The sequence below is a fragment of the Embiotoca jacksoni genome, unplaced genomic scaffold (genome assembly GCF_022577435.1).
Source record: "Embiotoca jacksoni isolate LCO1_2020_lvr unplaced genomic scaffold, fEmbJac1.0.p SCAF_13, whole genome shotgun sequence".
Taxonomy (NCBI): domain Eukaryota; kingdom Metazoa; phylum Chordata; class Actinopteri; family Embiotocidae; genus Embiotoca; species Embiotoca jacksoni.
Genome location: NW_027185263.1, coordinates 17,591,836 through 17,606,988, shown reverse-complemented (window position 1 = coordinate 17,606,988; position 15,153 = coordinate 17,591,836). Strand labels below are relative to the sequence as shown.

The 15,153-nt window shown below is 40.3% G+C and overlaps 1 protein-coding gene across 1 annotated transcript in view; it reads left to right on the top strand.

Moving 5' to 3' along the window:
• The first annotated feature begins 3,704 nt into the window (after nucleotides 1-3,704).
• cltca (clathrin, heavy chain a (Hc)) overlaps nucleotides 3,705-15,153 on the top strand; it is a 32,113-nt gene continuing 20,664 nt past the window's right edge. The window contains exons 1-2 of the mRNA XM_069147027.1: nucleotides 3,705-4,013; nucleotides 13,543-13,750. Of these exons, the coding sequence (XP_069003128.1) occupies nucleotides 3,972-4,013; nucleotides 13,543-13,750 (250 nt within the window). The 5' untranslated portion in view covers nucleotides 3,705-3,971. The remainder of the gene's footprint in view (nucleotides 4,014-13,542; nucleotides 13,751-15,153) is intronic.

The following is a 15,153-nucleotide window of genomic DNA, read 5'->3' as shown; positions in this document are numbered from 1 at the left end:
TATTGTTGTCAGTGAAGACAGTCTTAGAATTTGTGTTTGAATTAAGAATCATTTTAATAAAAATCCCCAAAAGTTATTTTTTTCATTGATACCTGATCATATTCTAATATTTATGAGAAGTAAGTCAATAATAAATATAATTTTTATTTATTTATCTATTTTGAAAAAAACAGGTTGGACAGGCAGGCCTTGAATCTTGGTTTTAGTACCATTCAGATGTTACATCAGAATTATATAAAATTATGGGTCCTGCTTAAGACAAACATTTGTAACCAGTGACAAACTATACTTCTTCCTGCTTTAAAGGACCAAAGGCCCACACACAGTCAATTAGTAACTTCACTTCAACTGTTGTTCAAAGGTTAGGCTACAATGCACTGCACGTGATTACTTGCAAAAATGAAAATGTCAAGATGATTAATGCAGGTTGTAATTAGCATATGTACTCTTAATAAAAGTAAGTGTACAATATCTGTGGTATTACCATTACCATCCCTAAGAGAAACACACATGAATTTCACATTTGCAAAAACTCGTGACGACATGACACTCGTGACTGTGCACATGTGAAATTCATGTGGTGTTCGAACATTTTCATTGTGTAATGTGTGAAGCCCATAGGTTTCCATGTAAAACTGTTCCACCTGTTTTGCTTTAATATGTTGCAACATGCGGTAAACATGTCATACATTTGATCTCATTTGAAAAACATGGGAACCTCATGTGTTTTTTCTGAGGGAGGGTCTTTAATGAACTTAAACCTGCTAAATGACAGATAAAAAACAACAACAACAACAACAAAAAATCCAGTTACATTATGATTCTTTTTACTTCTGTCTCTTTAAAGGGAAGCAGGGAGACTGATGAGGAGGAGAGGGAAAGGGAAAGAAACAGAGAGAGCAGAGGACCCAACGGTGCTTTTCAATCCCAGTTCCGGATCCAAGAGTTGGTCCCTCTCAGTCACCCCTGATGGGATGCTCCCAGCCACAGGAAGAAACGGTGCTCCCATCTGTGCAGAGAGTCTTGCCAAAAGCACTGCAGTGTACTTGCGGTCAAAAATCTATAAAGTAGACTGTTACCTTTCAGTAAGCTTCATCCAATTTGTGACACACGTCTTGAGTCCAAGCATGGCTGCTCTTCTGTGGACCTCTCTTGATTCTTCATTAAGCTGCAGGGATGAGCTACGGTCAAGAGAAAAAGGGGACATCTTGTTAGAAAATGTGAGCAGAAAGAAAAAGGGCAAAGGCTGCAGATCTACCAGCGTTTGCTCTCATTTTGCATTGAACCTGAGACTAATTTTAAGCCTCAGGAGGCCGGTGTGACATCCTTGCGGAGAGTCCGAAGGCCACTCTTTTATCATGGCACACATGGCCTCTCTGTGAGTGTCTGTGTCTCGTGTTTCCCTGGCCCGGGAATCCATGGCAACAGAAGCGTGAATGGTCTATTCAGGAAGGCCTCCACCATCCTCTGCCTCTGAAACTACAGATCAGTAAACAAACTGCGTGACTGCTTTCATCCAGGTTTGTGCCCACATGACAAGTACAGTTGTACTTTAGTCGCTTTGTTGGACCAATAGGCTGTAGGTGGAGAAACAAACCTCGTTCATTCATTCCAGGATTGAATAAAAGGGAAATGCTTTTTATGCCCCATGCAATTCTCTGTCATCTTAGCAATGACTGTAACAATGAAATTGTGTCATCCAAGCTGTGGAGTGTAAAACCAGAATGATTTGGTTCACGATTAATGATTGATTGGTAAATTTCAGTTGCACCTCTTGTTTTCAGAAATTATAACAATACATTTTTAGGGCATGTATTCATTCAGCTGGTGCCAACAACAGATATTTATGTTCAAATAATGACGTTGAAGTTGCATCCTCTATTTACTGGCAACAATTTTACAAACACAATAGAAAGACAGTTTTAAATGAAATATTTAGGACAATGGAAATTATTACCATGAGTATAAGTTAGTCAATACACATATTTATATTATAAACACATTATATATTATACTTTTCTTGTTTTATCTTTTTATTTTTGCACTGTGGGACTGTGAGAAACAATATTTAGATTTCTCTGTATGTCTTGTGGTGAATTGACAATAAAGTTGACTTTGACTTAATGATGCAGTAATTTTTTGTTGATCTTGATTGTGAATTATACACGATACCCCCGACACTTCCACTTCACATCTGATTGTGAAATCTTTCAGTTTTTTTGTGCAGCTTTGGCCAGAGTGCAGCTTTGGCTGAATCACAATCCAGATGTTTTCTGGTAAGACAACAGCAAAAATAGTGACAACATCCAAAAGGTTTCAATGAAATGTTTTGCAGACATTTGATATACGTTCTTAATACTAAATTGAAATGAATTTGATTCTTAGTCAATTAACTGATATTTAGATTGGTTGAATGCATCTGGACATCTGGAGTCATTTGATGATGTTATGATGTTGGAGCTGATGTTTTTGAAATAAATTGTTTTCAGCTTGTTCATGTCTTTTAGCTCAAGACCATTCATTAAACAATGCAATGCAAAAACATTTGTCTGTACTGCCTAGGGGAAAATTTCCCTTTTAGACTCTCTAAATCTGTTCTTTTAATGTGCAGAAGTGTCTTAGTTTCTCGGCTATTATTCAGTAGACAAAAGATTGTGTAAAAATTTGAATTCAGTTTTACCATCCTTGAGTCAATACCTTTATTAAATGAGGGGCCGTTAATCTATAGGTCTCTATATTACAGACTTTTGAAGGGATAAGTTTGAGGACGTTACTTAACTCCCAGTCATCATTATATGTGATTGACTCATACCATTTACTCATTTTCCTGCAGTCTTTCCTTCTGCAGAAGCCATAATTGCTGGCTCAACAGAACGAGATCTGTGCTAAAGGGTCAGTGCATTTGAGAGGTGGCTTTCCCAGCACTCAGTTTTACGTTGAGCAATAAGGTCACATCCTCTGCCAACAGAAATTGTGGATGTTAAAAAGGGAAACGAATACTTGGGTGCATCCTCCACCCAGCAGTTCTTACCAAAACACACACAAATTCTGCTTTCAGATTTTGATGATGTTATTATTTCATGTACACTATAACTATAATTGCTAAAACTGTTTGAGAGAATTAGGTTATTATGCAAACATACACACTGGACACACATAAACAGCATATGTGAAAGTTTGGTCCTTTAAGGGGGACCACGCTGGATACACAGCATATTATTTAGGATACTGTGTTTTTAAAAGGCTATTAAATTAAAGATAGATATGGTAATGTCATAAGAAAATGATCGACTGCATAAACACCTCGACTAAACAGAATTAACGCTGGATGCATGCTAATTAGCTTCAAGGAAAAAGTTGAATTAGTTGGTCGGAGTGAGAGAGGAGTGATCCGATTGGCTGAGAGGAACAAGTGTACAACCTCCGTCCAACGCGTCGGAATGACGTTAATCTACAAAGACGAATGATGTGGCAAAAATCAAAGGGCGAGTAGAAAGAAGTAGTTCCCCTTTGACATTGTTTTCATACATTATTTATGCTGAAGGCGAGCGTCGCTGCTTGATAGACCAAAGAGAACGTTTAATATTGTAAATATGCCAAAGAAACAGTATATATACACACGGCGTATCGCACTTTAAAAAAAGAAGTGTGACGACGTATCCATCCGCCTCGCTGAACGCACTTCCATTTCCGGGATGTTTTCTCCGCCGACCAGCCTCCACCGCCATTGCAGGTCCAGGGAGTCGGTGTAGTGGCAGTCCGTCGTCAGCCGGGGGAAGACCGCAAGTAAACAGCTAAGGGACGAACAGAAAAGTACCGTCACGCCGACAATACGTTTTGAACAAGCCGAGTAATTAATTCACAATTGAAGTTGAGACGAGGAGCTCCCTGGCTGTCCGGCGTGGATCCGAGAGAAGCAGCCGCAGCTCGTTAGCATTAGAGGAAACCGGAGGAGAGAGAGCGGAACCGCCATGGCTCAGATCCTGCCTATTCGCTTCCAGGAGCACCTGCAGGTATGTGGATGAATGAATGCTTGAATTGTTTGTTAAAGTTTGTCCTCCAGTCGCAATCGCCGCGAGGTTCGTTGTCGCGCCGGAGACTTTCTCAACACAAGCGCGAGGTCGCTAACAGGCTAAAGTTAGCTTTTGCGAGCTATGCTAACTAGCCCGGCAGGGTGGATGACGTTTATCTGGGCTAGCATCGAGCCGTCTTGCTAACACGTTGACCAGCCACCCTTGATCAGGACTGAAATCGAGAAAGTCCGCAGCGCAAACAGGAAGGGCATTTAAATAACGCTCTGAAGTCTAAATCAGAGACGACGTGTTCATTGTGTCATGAGTCGTGTGGTTTCCTCGGAGGACGTGCTGCTGTAGTTTGGTGCTCTCCGCTGTCAGTGCTGTCTGCGGGTCATCGTTACATCTACACATGTACTAATGAACATTACCACCTGGACAATCACCTGACGCCACATTCAGGCTGGCAGGTGAAATAAAGAGAGATATCGTGACTTGTACACTTGTTGTTGTGGTGACAACATGCCCCGATGAAGACCTCGTCCTGTTCCTTTGAAGGTGATGGTCCCACCTGAGGACGGAGGACGTCACGTCGGCCGGTTGTAGAAATGGTCACTTGGACTCCTCCTGTTGAATGACTTCTGTATCTGTTGGATTCTGTTTCTTTTTATCTGCAAGACAAACTTTGTCCTTGATATGGAGCAGTGAAGCAGCTATCACGTATTGGTGTCCCGTTCCCTCATTGTACCGTCTGGACTCCGCTTTCTGGAGGTTTAAAGGGACACACCTTCACTATGACTTCAATGAAACTGCCTGCTGATCAGCTCGAGGAAGCAGGAAGCTTATCGATCCACTCTGGGCTGCTGACGTCAAAGTTGCAATGAACACAACGCTGTAACTTTGGTGACTGGTGTTTGAGTCGAGAAATAAGAAGGAGAAACGTGATCTGTCCACCTTTTGGCTTTTATTTGAATCAACCAATGTCTGTGTGGTGCGAACATGAAAACCTTTGTCCATCACGGCCTTGTGAGACTTTACAACTTTAAACCTGCGGATGGACAGTTTGATACTTTGCTCTGGTGAAGGTGCAGTGGTGTCTGTGTTCATAACAGGTGGAGGCTGTGGGCACTTTGGTTTGCTGTTAAAACTGAACCGACATCTAACATTTCCTTGAAAAATAGCTGAAGTCACAGTAAAGCGCAGCGCTATTGTTGCTATCTTAGTTTGTGACGGCAGCGGATGAGTTAATATGGAGGCTGAGCGTCACAATGCGATGCAAAGGCCTTTTGTATGTGCAGCTACAATGAAATTATTATGGAATAATTTTTGACTCTCTTGTTAAGTCCCTTTGATTGCAAGAGTGGGAGTGAACAGAGAGCTGCACAGAAGTGGTGAATTACAGTGTGACCGTGTATTAAAATGGAGCTGATATTTTATCTTCAGCCAAAGGAAACGCTTGTGTAATCAAACCCTGACGCTACATCTCTATAGTCAAATTACAATATGCTGGTAACAGTAAGGTTTCATTCAAAGAGCCGTATGTTTAACATTAAACTGCAATTAGTTCATGGTGTGCAGCTTCTGCTTATGTACAATAAAACTTTCATTTGAATCACATTACTTCCTATGAACTTCCAGGCTGTGACTTGAGTGCGAGTCCCCTGGTTTGTATCATTGACGCGTCACGGGGTTATTTTGTGTGACTAATTAACTCCCAAGAGATCTTTAGCATCTTATCAGTAATGCATGACCTGTATGTGCTGTTTCATGCATGTTTCACTGCATAATGTGAGCAGATCACACCAGGTATTGGAACTGGGAAGTCTCATCTGAAGTCTATATTAAGATAAACTGCCATTTTCCTTTTTGTGTTGGCTAATATCTTGGTTTGTCAATCCATTATTCCTGTTGCCCATCGGTGCATCAGATGCTGGAGCAGGAAGGAAGGTCTACGGCCTTATTGATACAATAGAGTCACATGATCTTGGAGAAATCATCCTGACATCAACTCCTAGTTTCTCCTTTGGGGTAGTGATTTTTTTTAAACTTTTTTTTATTTTACTACTACACATGCAGGCTCAGCAAAGCAGCTTCAGATACAGCAATTCTATTTCAACATCCATGTTTGCTTTAGCATACATACAACCATCAACTCTGCAAACAACATATCAACAGGGCCAACATTTTTAATGTCCTCTTAACACTACTATCTCATATTTTTCTTACAGTTTGCGTTTAGTTTGAGCTGCTCCTATATGCCGTTGTCTCGAGAGGCTCATATTTAACAGTGTCACAAAAATATGAAACTGTATGTGATTGTGGAGAACCACTGATGACTAAGTGGGGCTTGGTGATACGTCTATTTAATCGAACTGTGATGATCGTTCTCAGGTGTCCTGACTAAAGGATGAATTTCTCGAAGTGCAACAGTTAGTTGACTAATCTATTAGTCAGTTGACCGGAAATTAATAGAAAGATACTTTGGTAAGCGCGCAATTGTTTTAGTTATTTTTTAAGCATAAAAATATATCAGTCAGACAAACTGCATATGTTCAGACATCATCTTGGTTTGTAAGAAACTCTATTGGTATTTTTTTTCCACTATTTACTGTTATTGTATAGGCAAAAACATAATGAAAATAATAAGGAATAATCATTTGTCTCAGCCCTCTCGAGTTTTACACAAGACATGTTAATATAGAGATTAATATACATTTTTAAATTTAGATAATACTAATTATTTTAGTGGATCTTGTGTAGAGGTCTAATGCACAAAGTCCCCGACCTCCCTTCCGCACACACACACACACACACACGCACACACACACACGCACACACACACACACACACAACCGAGTGCTTCCTGTCAACTTGCACAGCTTGCATTTTATATATCATCCATTTATATAGTGTTAACTCCAGTTAAAGTCATTTAATTGCTCAAGTGCCAATTAAAATGCCTGTTTCTGAGCATTTCACATCTTTTCCGCACGCGACACAGTACATGCACTCAGTCGGTCATGTGCTCCCCTTCATTACTGCTATCAATAGGGAAACTACAGACGCAATGCTGTCACTACTGAACACGACATGTTTTGGGCAGTCAGAGAGAAAACAAATTGAACACCGGGCAAATGGAGAATACCTAATGTTAAATAAATGAATGTGCACTGGCTGCCCGGGGAATAATATCATTAATATAACTGTTGGGACAGGAACCAGTATCATTTAAAGACCGGACCTCAACACTCATCCCAATTGTTTTGGGATTTGGCTTTTTGTAATCTTTAAAAAATGGCTCTTGGATTCAGTGTATTTACTGGAAACATGGTTCCCATTCTCCGTTAACAAAAGCTACTCTTGCAACTCGTATTTAGTAAGACGAGTTTGACAAGCGAGAGATCCTTTCTGGTGCCAGAAGACAAACTTGATTATTTGTGGAGGGAAAAAAACTTATGATGTGTTGACTCAACATCGTACTTCACATAAATGTCCAAATAACATGTTAATCTTTATTTCATTTCCTGTGCATACATGCATGTTTTCTACACAGTAATTTATGTTTACAAAAAATTGGGATTAACTAAATCATCCGGTTAAAGTTATCAAGAAACAGAAAAGCCTTGTTGTGTCTCCCCTGAACTCTCGGCTGACATTAAAAACAACAGGATTCACCATAGTGCGTTAGAGAAACCTTACAAAGTCTAATAATTAAAACATAAAAGTATAGAGATTATGTAATTCATGACAACATCCATTTGCAGAAAATTCACTTCTTTTCTATTCAGAATATTTAGGCCATAATTCCTATTTGTTATGAAATCTTTTTTTTTATCATTGATTGTGAATTACTTTGTATGATTAAGGAGCCTCGACGGAAGTCGTGAACTAAAGCACAAGTTTGACTACGGTGCAAGTAAAAAGAAAACGTGTAATTGGTAGTGACGGTTCTGGAAATAAATATTGTTGTTGGCTTTAAATTAGATGTTTGTGATCCGAGAAAGGATTTAGTTCCCTGAAAGCTCTAAAAAGATGGATTGTATGTCGGCAGTATGCCGACACTGAATGCATTGAATTGAGATTTATTTTCAGTTGTGTTTCATCCACTTGCTGTACGTGTTCATACATCCCTGCTGTTTGTTCTGGTGAGAAGCGCATTCGTTTATTGTGCCGTGCTCTTTAAATATCACCTCGCAAAGATTGAATGTTGCACTTTGAACTCGGCTAGTAAATGACCGCCTGATATCTCGTGACAGGCTGTTGAGGATACAGATCTGCTGAACGCTTGACATTCTGCAGCGCTGCGTGATAAAGTGTGCCTTCTGGTGAAAAAGGAAACTGCAGTCTCACAACCACCTCAGCAAGATCTGGCCTGGAGTGGAGATGGATGAGCTCCAGAAAAGCCTGCATTCCTTCCATCTTTCCCCTCCTCTCTTTATCTGACAGTAGAGGCAGTCCTTCTGCTCCTCACCCCTGGCCTGGTCACATGTCCCCCCCCCCCAGCGGCCCATAGTAGTGGAGGAGGCAGCACTGGGCAGACCTGTTGATTCAGTCCTGGTAGACAATGGGTCCCTGGTTTCCTGTTGTGAAGCATTGCAATGAAGTGCTGCAAGCCTCAGCACATTACATAGCACATCCTTCCCTGGCCTGCCTTGAACTTTACATGTGTGGGACAGACACAGGGCTTTTTTTTTTTTTTTGCTGAGCAAGATGTTGCTTTCCTTTTAAAGGAAGAGCAAACAGGTTAAATCCACAGATGGCACTCCCTTGAGGAATACTTCAAATCTGCAGGCCTGCTCCATATCTCTGAGATGAAGTAGCAGCCATCAGCTCAATTACACGACTTTTAACAGGAATTTACACATTTGGATGTTCAATGAAGTTTTACACAAGTTACATGTTTTCACATCTAAATTGAAGCACTTTGTTTCCAGTCTCTTAATCGTTAACTGACAGAAGGAAGAAGCATTAATAATAAATCAGCTCCGTTGAAATTCGGTAGCATTTATTTATTTATTTTTATTCTGACCCAAACATAGTCGGAGCATGAACAAGAAACACGGTACTGCAGTGAAGTCAAGCTGGGAAGGTATTTGTAAATATAACCAGAAAGACTGCTGGTAGCTGCTGGGGACTGAGTGAACTCCATCATGCAGGATGTTCACTGTCTCTTTTCTCCAAGTCGTTTTTCATTTCCTGAAGAAAGGACATGATTTGCTTGGACTCTGTTGCTCCTTTTCCACATTGCACTGATTACTTTTGTTCTCTGATTTCAACTCCTGTCGTGCCCTCGGAGTTGCTTATAACACTTTATCTTTTTATGACGTTATGATAGTTTGCATACATGACCACTGTATTTGTTTCTGGTGGCAAAAACACATTTGTAGGGTAACGTTTCCATTGCCGTCTTCAGATGTTCTGTTATAGCAGCTAATTTAATCTCCTGTGGATTTCTTAGATTACATGACATAGACTTTGATAACTTGTCATTGTTATCATCTGGGACATTTTATGATCAGAAGTCACGTCCTGTATGTCAGCTCCTTCCTGGGACCGGTAGTAGATCATCATGCTAGCTTTACTGATTAGAGTACAACTGCAGTAAATCCTTAATAAAACGTCCAATAAGTAAGCAATCGATGGCCCTCATTTTCTGACACTTATTTGACTCCAGTGCACCCGACCGGCTGCCTTTGTTGTTGGTTGCCATTAAACGTGAAGGTTTTAGTAAGACTTGCATATCATTGCAATTTTATTCACTATCTCTTGTGTAAAGATATTTCCTTGCAGGAACATTAATTTGGGACATGCCCTAATATAATATCATGTCATTGAGTCCCTGAGAACAATAAGAACAGAGTTTATGAGATGTCAGTAATGCATAGAGCAACGGTAAGTCACTGGTAATCTGTTGCTGCCATTGCACTGGTTAGCCGAGCAAGTCTCAGCTACAGCAGCGTACAAGTGCTCTTGTGAATTGATTCTGTTATTATTCCTCTGAATTGTGTTTTTGTTTTTGTTTTTCTTCTCTTCTTACCACCTGCTTAGCTTATCCTCTAAAAGTATTACACATTTTTCCAGCAGTTATGTTCCAATCACAGTCACCAGATTAGTTTGGCTCTCACTCGCCCTTTAATAACTGTCCAGTCTCTACTTGTTCATTCACAGTTGATGGATTAAAAGGTTTCATCAAAGCTAATGCTAACCGCTAAGTTAAAAGCAGCAGCACAAGGCCCGGGCAGGCCAGACTGAGGCTCTAAATGATTTTCCACACTTGGTTGTAGCTCCGCTGGTTTGACCTGCTTTCACCCAAATTCCTCTTCATTGATGTCACAGTGATGGTAGCCCACCTCACTGTTTTACTATAAGGTTTCCATAGCAGACCAGACTGGTGTGGTCAGTCCGACATCTGTCCCTGTTTGTTGTTCTTTATTTCAAAGATCAGAGTTAACATATTCATTGTGATTAAGCTATGCTGTTCTTTCCTGTTTGACAAAATGCGTTTCACTGTGAATGAAAGAGCTTCCTGCTGATCCCAGAATAGATGACAGATGGTCGAGAGAGAGAGAGAGAGAGAGAGAGAGAGAGAGAGAGAGAGAGAGAGAGAAAACACGTAAATCAGTCTGGAAAGTATTGTTAAATAACATGTCGACATACCTCAGTCTGGTTTACACAGATTTAAAGTCAGTCAGTTCATTAACACAGACTTGGATCTCAGGGTCACTGCATGCTAGTGTTATAAATGAAGAGTGCATTTAGTTTGAATCCATGTTCAACACGTCCAACTCGTTTTGTAGTGCATGATAAAACAAACTGTTGCTGGATATCACAGAGAGCATTCAGACTTAAAGTCTTTTTTTCTACATCTGTTTCCCATTGTCTGGTGTATAAACAAATGCTATCCAGTAAACAAGGCTTCTGTACTGCACAATGGCGACGACAGGAGGCATGGAAGCTGCGATGACGTTACAGTATGATGTCACCTTCGCAGGAAAATGAAAAAAAACCACCACTGTTTCAGATCAGTTTTCTGGTTCTTTCCTCATAGCTGGTAGTAGCACTTGTTCTGTAAGGTTATTTATTGCAGCGTCATTGAGAAGGGAACCGGGTTACACACTGTTGGAAGAATGTGGGTGGGACAGGCTGCGGGAGGGTGTGTCCTGTCATTGATAAAAGGTGTCGCCTTCTCGTTGGGCAGTTCGTGGAACTGCGGTTTGTGTTTGCTGATTAGAACTGAACTGCGGCAAATGGTTGACAGTCAAGACACATTTTTATCACGAACAAGCCTTTAAATGAACACTGGCCACCAAGCGTGGGTAAATTGTGACTGTTGCTGGCAAACCTAGTCCGCTCTTTGGCTGAGATCCAATTTGTGTCCACAAAATTGCTCTTGACATTTAAATTACGGGGTCTTAAATGATGAATCTGCTGACTTTTATGGCCGGTCAATTAAACCGGTCAGTAATACTTGCTATTCGAACACAGATCATGAAATAGTAAGCGTCCTTGTTAAGCTTGATGGCCCATTAGTTATGTAATTTTATCATGATTAGCTTATCCTGTTTATGGGTAGGCATAAGGGCCTGAGTGCAGTGTGGGGAGGATGTGTACTCGGACAGCTGTCGATACCATGGATACGCAGTAGATCTGTTTATACTACTTCCCAGAGTCAGCTTGAGAAACACGTTCTTCACATGCGCAGTCGGTCGCCGTCGACAGGAAGGCGTTTTCCCACACATGCTGACACACACTTTATTCCTTATTCAAACTTTGATATGTGCCTCTACACACACACACACACACACACACACACACACACACACACACACACACACACACACACACACACACAGTCTTAATGCTGCTGTGTTTTAAATCAGGAGAGAAACCTTCGTTAAAACAACAGACTATACTGAGGTTAAGTTTTTATTTTTTTTTATAGTTTTGGTGGGGATTAAAAAAAATGTTACAGAAAGAAAGTCATTGATGCAGATACCAACAGCAAAGTATTTTCCTTATAATAATCTGTATTAATATAAACTTTCTGTTGTATGTTGTTTCAAGTCGACCGCAAATTATTATTATTATTATTTTTTAATATATAGTTATCAATCATTATTAAATTCCCCGTAAAGTTTGCTGATGTCAGTGTGGACAAAAAACTGCCTCCATTACATGTCACAAGTGTCAAAAGGTTTGACAAACATTTTTAAAGAATCTTTGCAAAACAATTGTGTGTGTGTGTGTGTATATATATATATACACTGCACATGAAATATATATGAAGCGGATATCATCTGATATATCTTGGAATTCTAATACTCTCTCATATCAGTGTTGGCATCGGTCGGGCTTTAATTTATCAAATCATAAATGATCTAATATATTGCAAAAGTAGAAGACGTTGCAACAGCAAACGCTGCCTTTGGGAAGTGTTTTTGTGTAGTTTCATTTCCTTAAGCTTTACTTCATAACTGCGTTGCGGTTTGCAGTTAACAGGAAGACACTAAGGTTTGTGTGATGACTGCGTTTTCTCATTTTCCTTGTGAAGTGTTGTTACAGTTTGAATTGCAGCCGTGGTAGTTTGTGTTTGTCCAGCAGTCTTGACTCTCCTGCTCTGAGCTGCTTTGGCACATCCACAGTAGGTAGTGCTGAGTCAGGGTTTGTGAGGCGGCCCAGGCGCCCTGTTCCCCGCCTTGGTAGTTAGCTGGTCTGGAGAACTTGCTGGTCTTGTATGCTGCAAATCAGTTCACCCACAGGCTCAGACTGTTTTTTGTTTTTTTTTGTTGTAGGTGAAGCCTCTTCCTGTACTATATCATTTATTTGTTCTTGGACACCAGCATCTCAGTAAAACTGAAGCAACGTTGCTGGTATTCTGTTGTTGGTTGATTGTGCTAACCTAGACGTTGGTTAGCATGTGATGTCTTTTATCTTAACATTACACTAGATTAAGCACAGGGGATTGTCTGGACAGGTGCTGTGGGAAAATTCTCTTCATACAGTGATATTGCAATGCCTCATCTTTTATAAACTGCATCTGACCAAACTTAATACGTTTGAAGACGTCAGACCCTGAAAAGTTGCCGGTGCTCAGATCGCAGCGAGGCTCCTGTGTTTTGCAAATATGCTTGTAGTTTCCTCTTTGGCCCGTGCTTTGAGGACTTGGATGTGGATCAGCTCTCCACCCAGCCCGGCTCCCGAACTGTTGGGACCGATCCACAGCTGCATGTGTCCACAGAGCGGCTGCTCGCTGTCAGAGCTCATCGGCCGGCTGGCGGAGTGCAAAGTAGCCGTGCTGAAAGTGAAGTCTTTTTTTGGTCAACCCCTGGCGTTTGGATCAAGTTAACCATTTAAAGCCACGGTCACTGTGCACCATGTTAACAGACTATCGGAGGCTTTTGGAGCTGCCTGAATTTAATGTCAGTATTGTGATTGCTCCTGATATCTAACTTACCTTTTGCAGCCCATTTCTGTTCAATCTAACATGTCTTCCATCTTTTTTTTTTTTTTTTTTTTTTTTTTGTCTTAGCTCCAAAACTTAGGGATCAATCCGGCCAACATAGGCTTCAGCACCCTCACCATGGAGTCTGATAAGTTCATCTGTGTCCGGGAGAAGGTGGGCGAGCAGTCTCAGGTGGTGATCATTGACTTGGCCGACCCCAATACACCAATCAGGAGGCCCATCTCAGCTGACAGCGCCATCATGAATCCAGCCAGCAAGGTCATTGCACTTAAAGGTATGTCACTTCTTTGTCATTACAAAGGCCACATTTCTTTAAATTAGTGTAGAAGAGAGAGAGCTGCTCTGTCAGGCTTTAAGAATAGAAGTTTTACCTGAGTGTTATATTTTAACTAACCACCTGTAAGGGGTTTTCAGTTTTGTCATGTTTGTTTAGTAAACAGCAACATTATCCATTTAGTAGTATTCATATTATTATAGTATTATACATTATTTTCATTTATTTATGTCCATTCACATCCAGCTACTTTAGTTTTCTGCTGAGGTAGTGTTTATTGACCAACATGTATGTTTTTTTTCCAAACATTTGTCCTGTAAATACTCAGAGTAGCATATTTTTATTCTTTTTGTCCAGCATTCATAATTGCGTTGACTTTTTTGTTTGTTTTTGTTTTTGTCTTTTCTATGTTTTTTTTTTCTTTACTGCTTTCTTATGTGTTTGCAGACGGTGAGTTGAAATTTAACTACTTCATTGTGAAAGTAAAATCCTGTTTTCAAGACAATATTTATGAGCACTGAAATACTTCCATTTACCATTGCTCTATTAAGTGAACAACTGAAGCAAATAGATTATTGTGATTTCAGATAACAGGGCTTTATCTACCATTGTTTGTGGGTTTTGGCACAATGTTTAAGTATTTGACATATTTTCGAACCAAGTTCTGAATGAGTATTTTGGACTTTTTTACATGTAGGCCATTTGAAATATTCCTTCGTAAACAGGATTTATCTTTCACAGCCTTACAGCTTGCTGGCATTCCATCATTTTTATTATATGTATAAGTGATTTAGAACTGGTTGAATGTGTGATAATACTGTGGGTAAAATGATTCCATTTTAATTCACATTTCTTCTAAGTTTCCATTTGAAATCCATGTCCTCTTCCATCTGTGGGAAATTGTAATTACCCAAACCTGTTTTTCACTTGTGTTTCATATTTGTTCATTCATTTTGCAACTATTGACCAACTTGTGGTTCTCCATACCAAGAACTGAGGATTACAGTTGAATACAGGAGATCATAGGATTAATGTGTCGACTTGTAATCTGTGTAGGAAGTCTCACGGTACCTCACAACAGCATTGGTTTGATCTCGCATGTTCCTAATGGGACATCCTTCTCTGTCACGTAGTCCCAGATGAGGAGAGAACTGGGTCAAAACCAGACTTTGGTTAGTAACCTGTAGGGCTTGCTTGTCAGGGTGTTACAAATGGAAAAAGGCTCATTTAGGTTTGATAGCTACTCGGGGGTAAAGAAGCGTTTACTGTCCAGTAGATCCCAGATCCCAGAAGCCAGCAGCCTTGTGTGTCATCTGTCTGTGTTCAGCTCTTGGCCTTTTCCCTGTCCAGCTATTAGAACAATATTTTACGAGCCAAAACCCTTGCGTTGGAGGGTTTTCGGC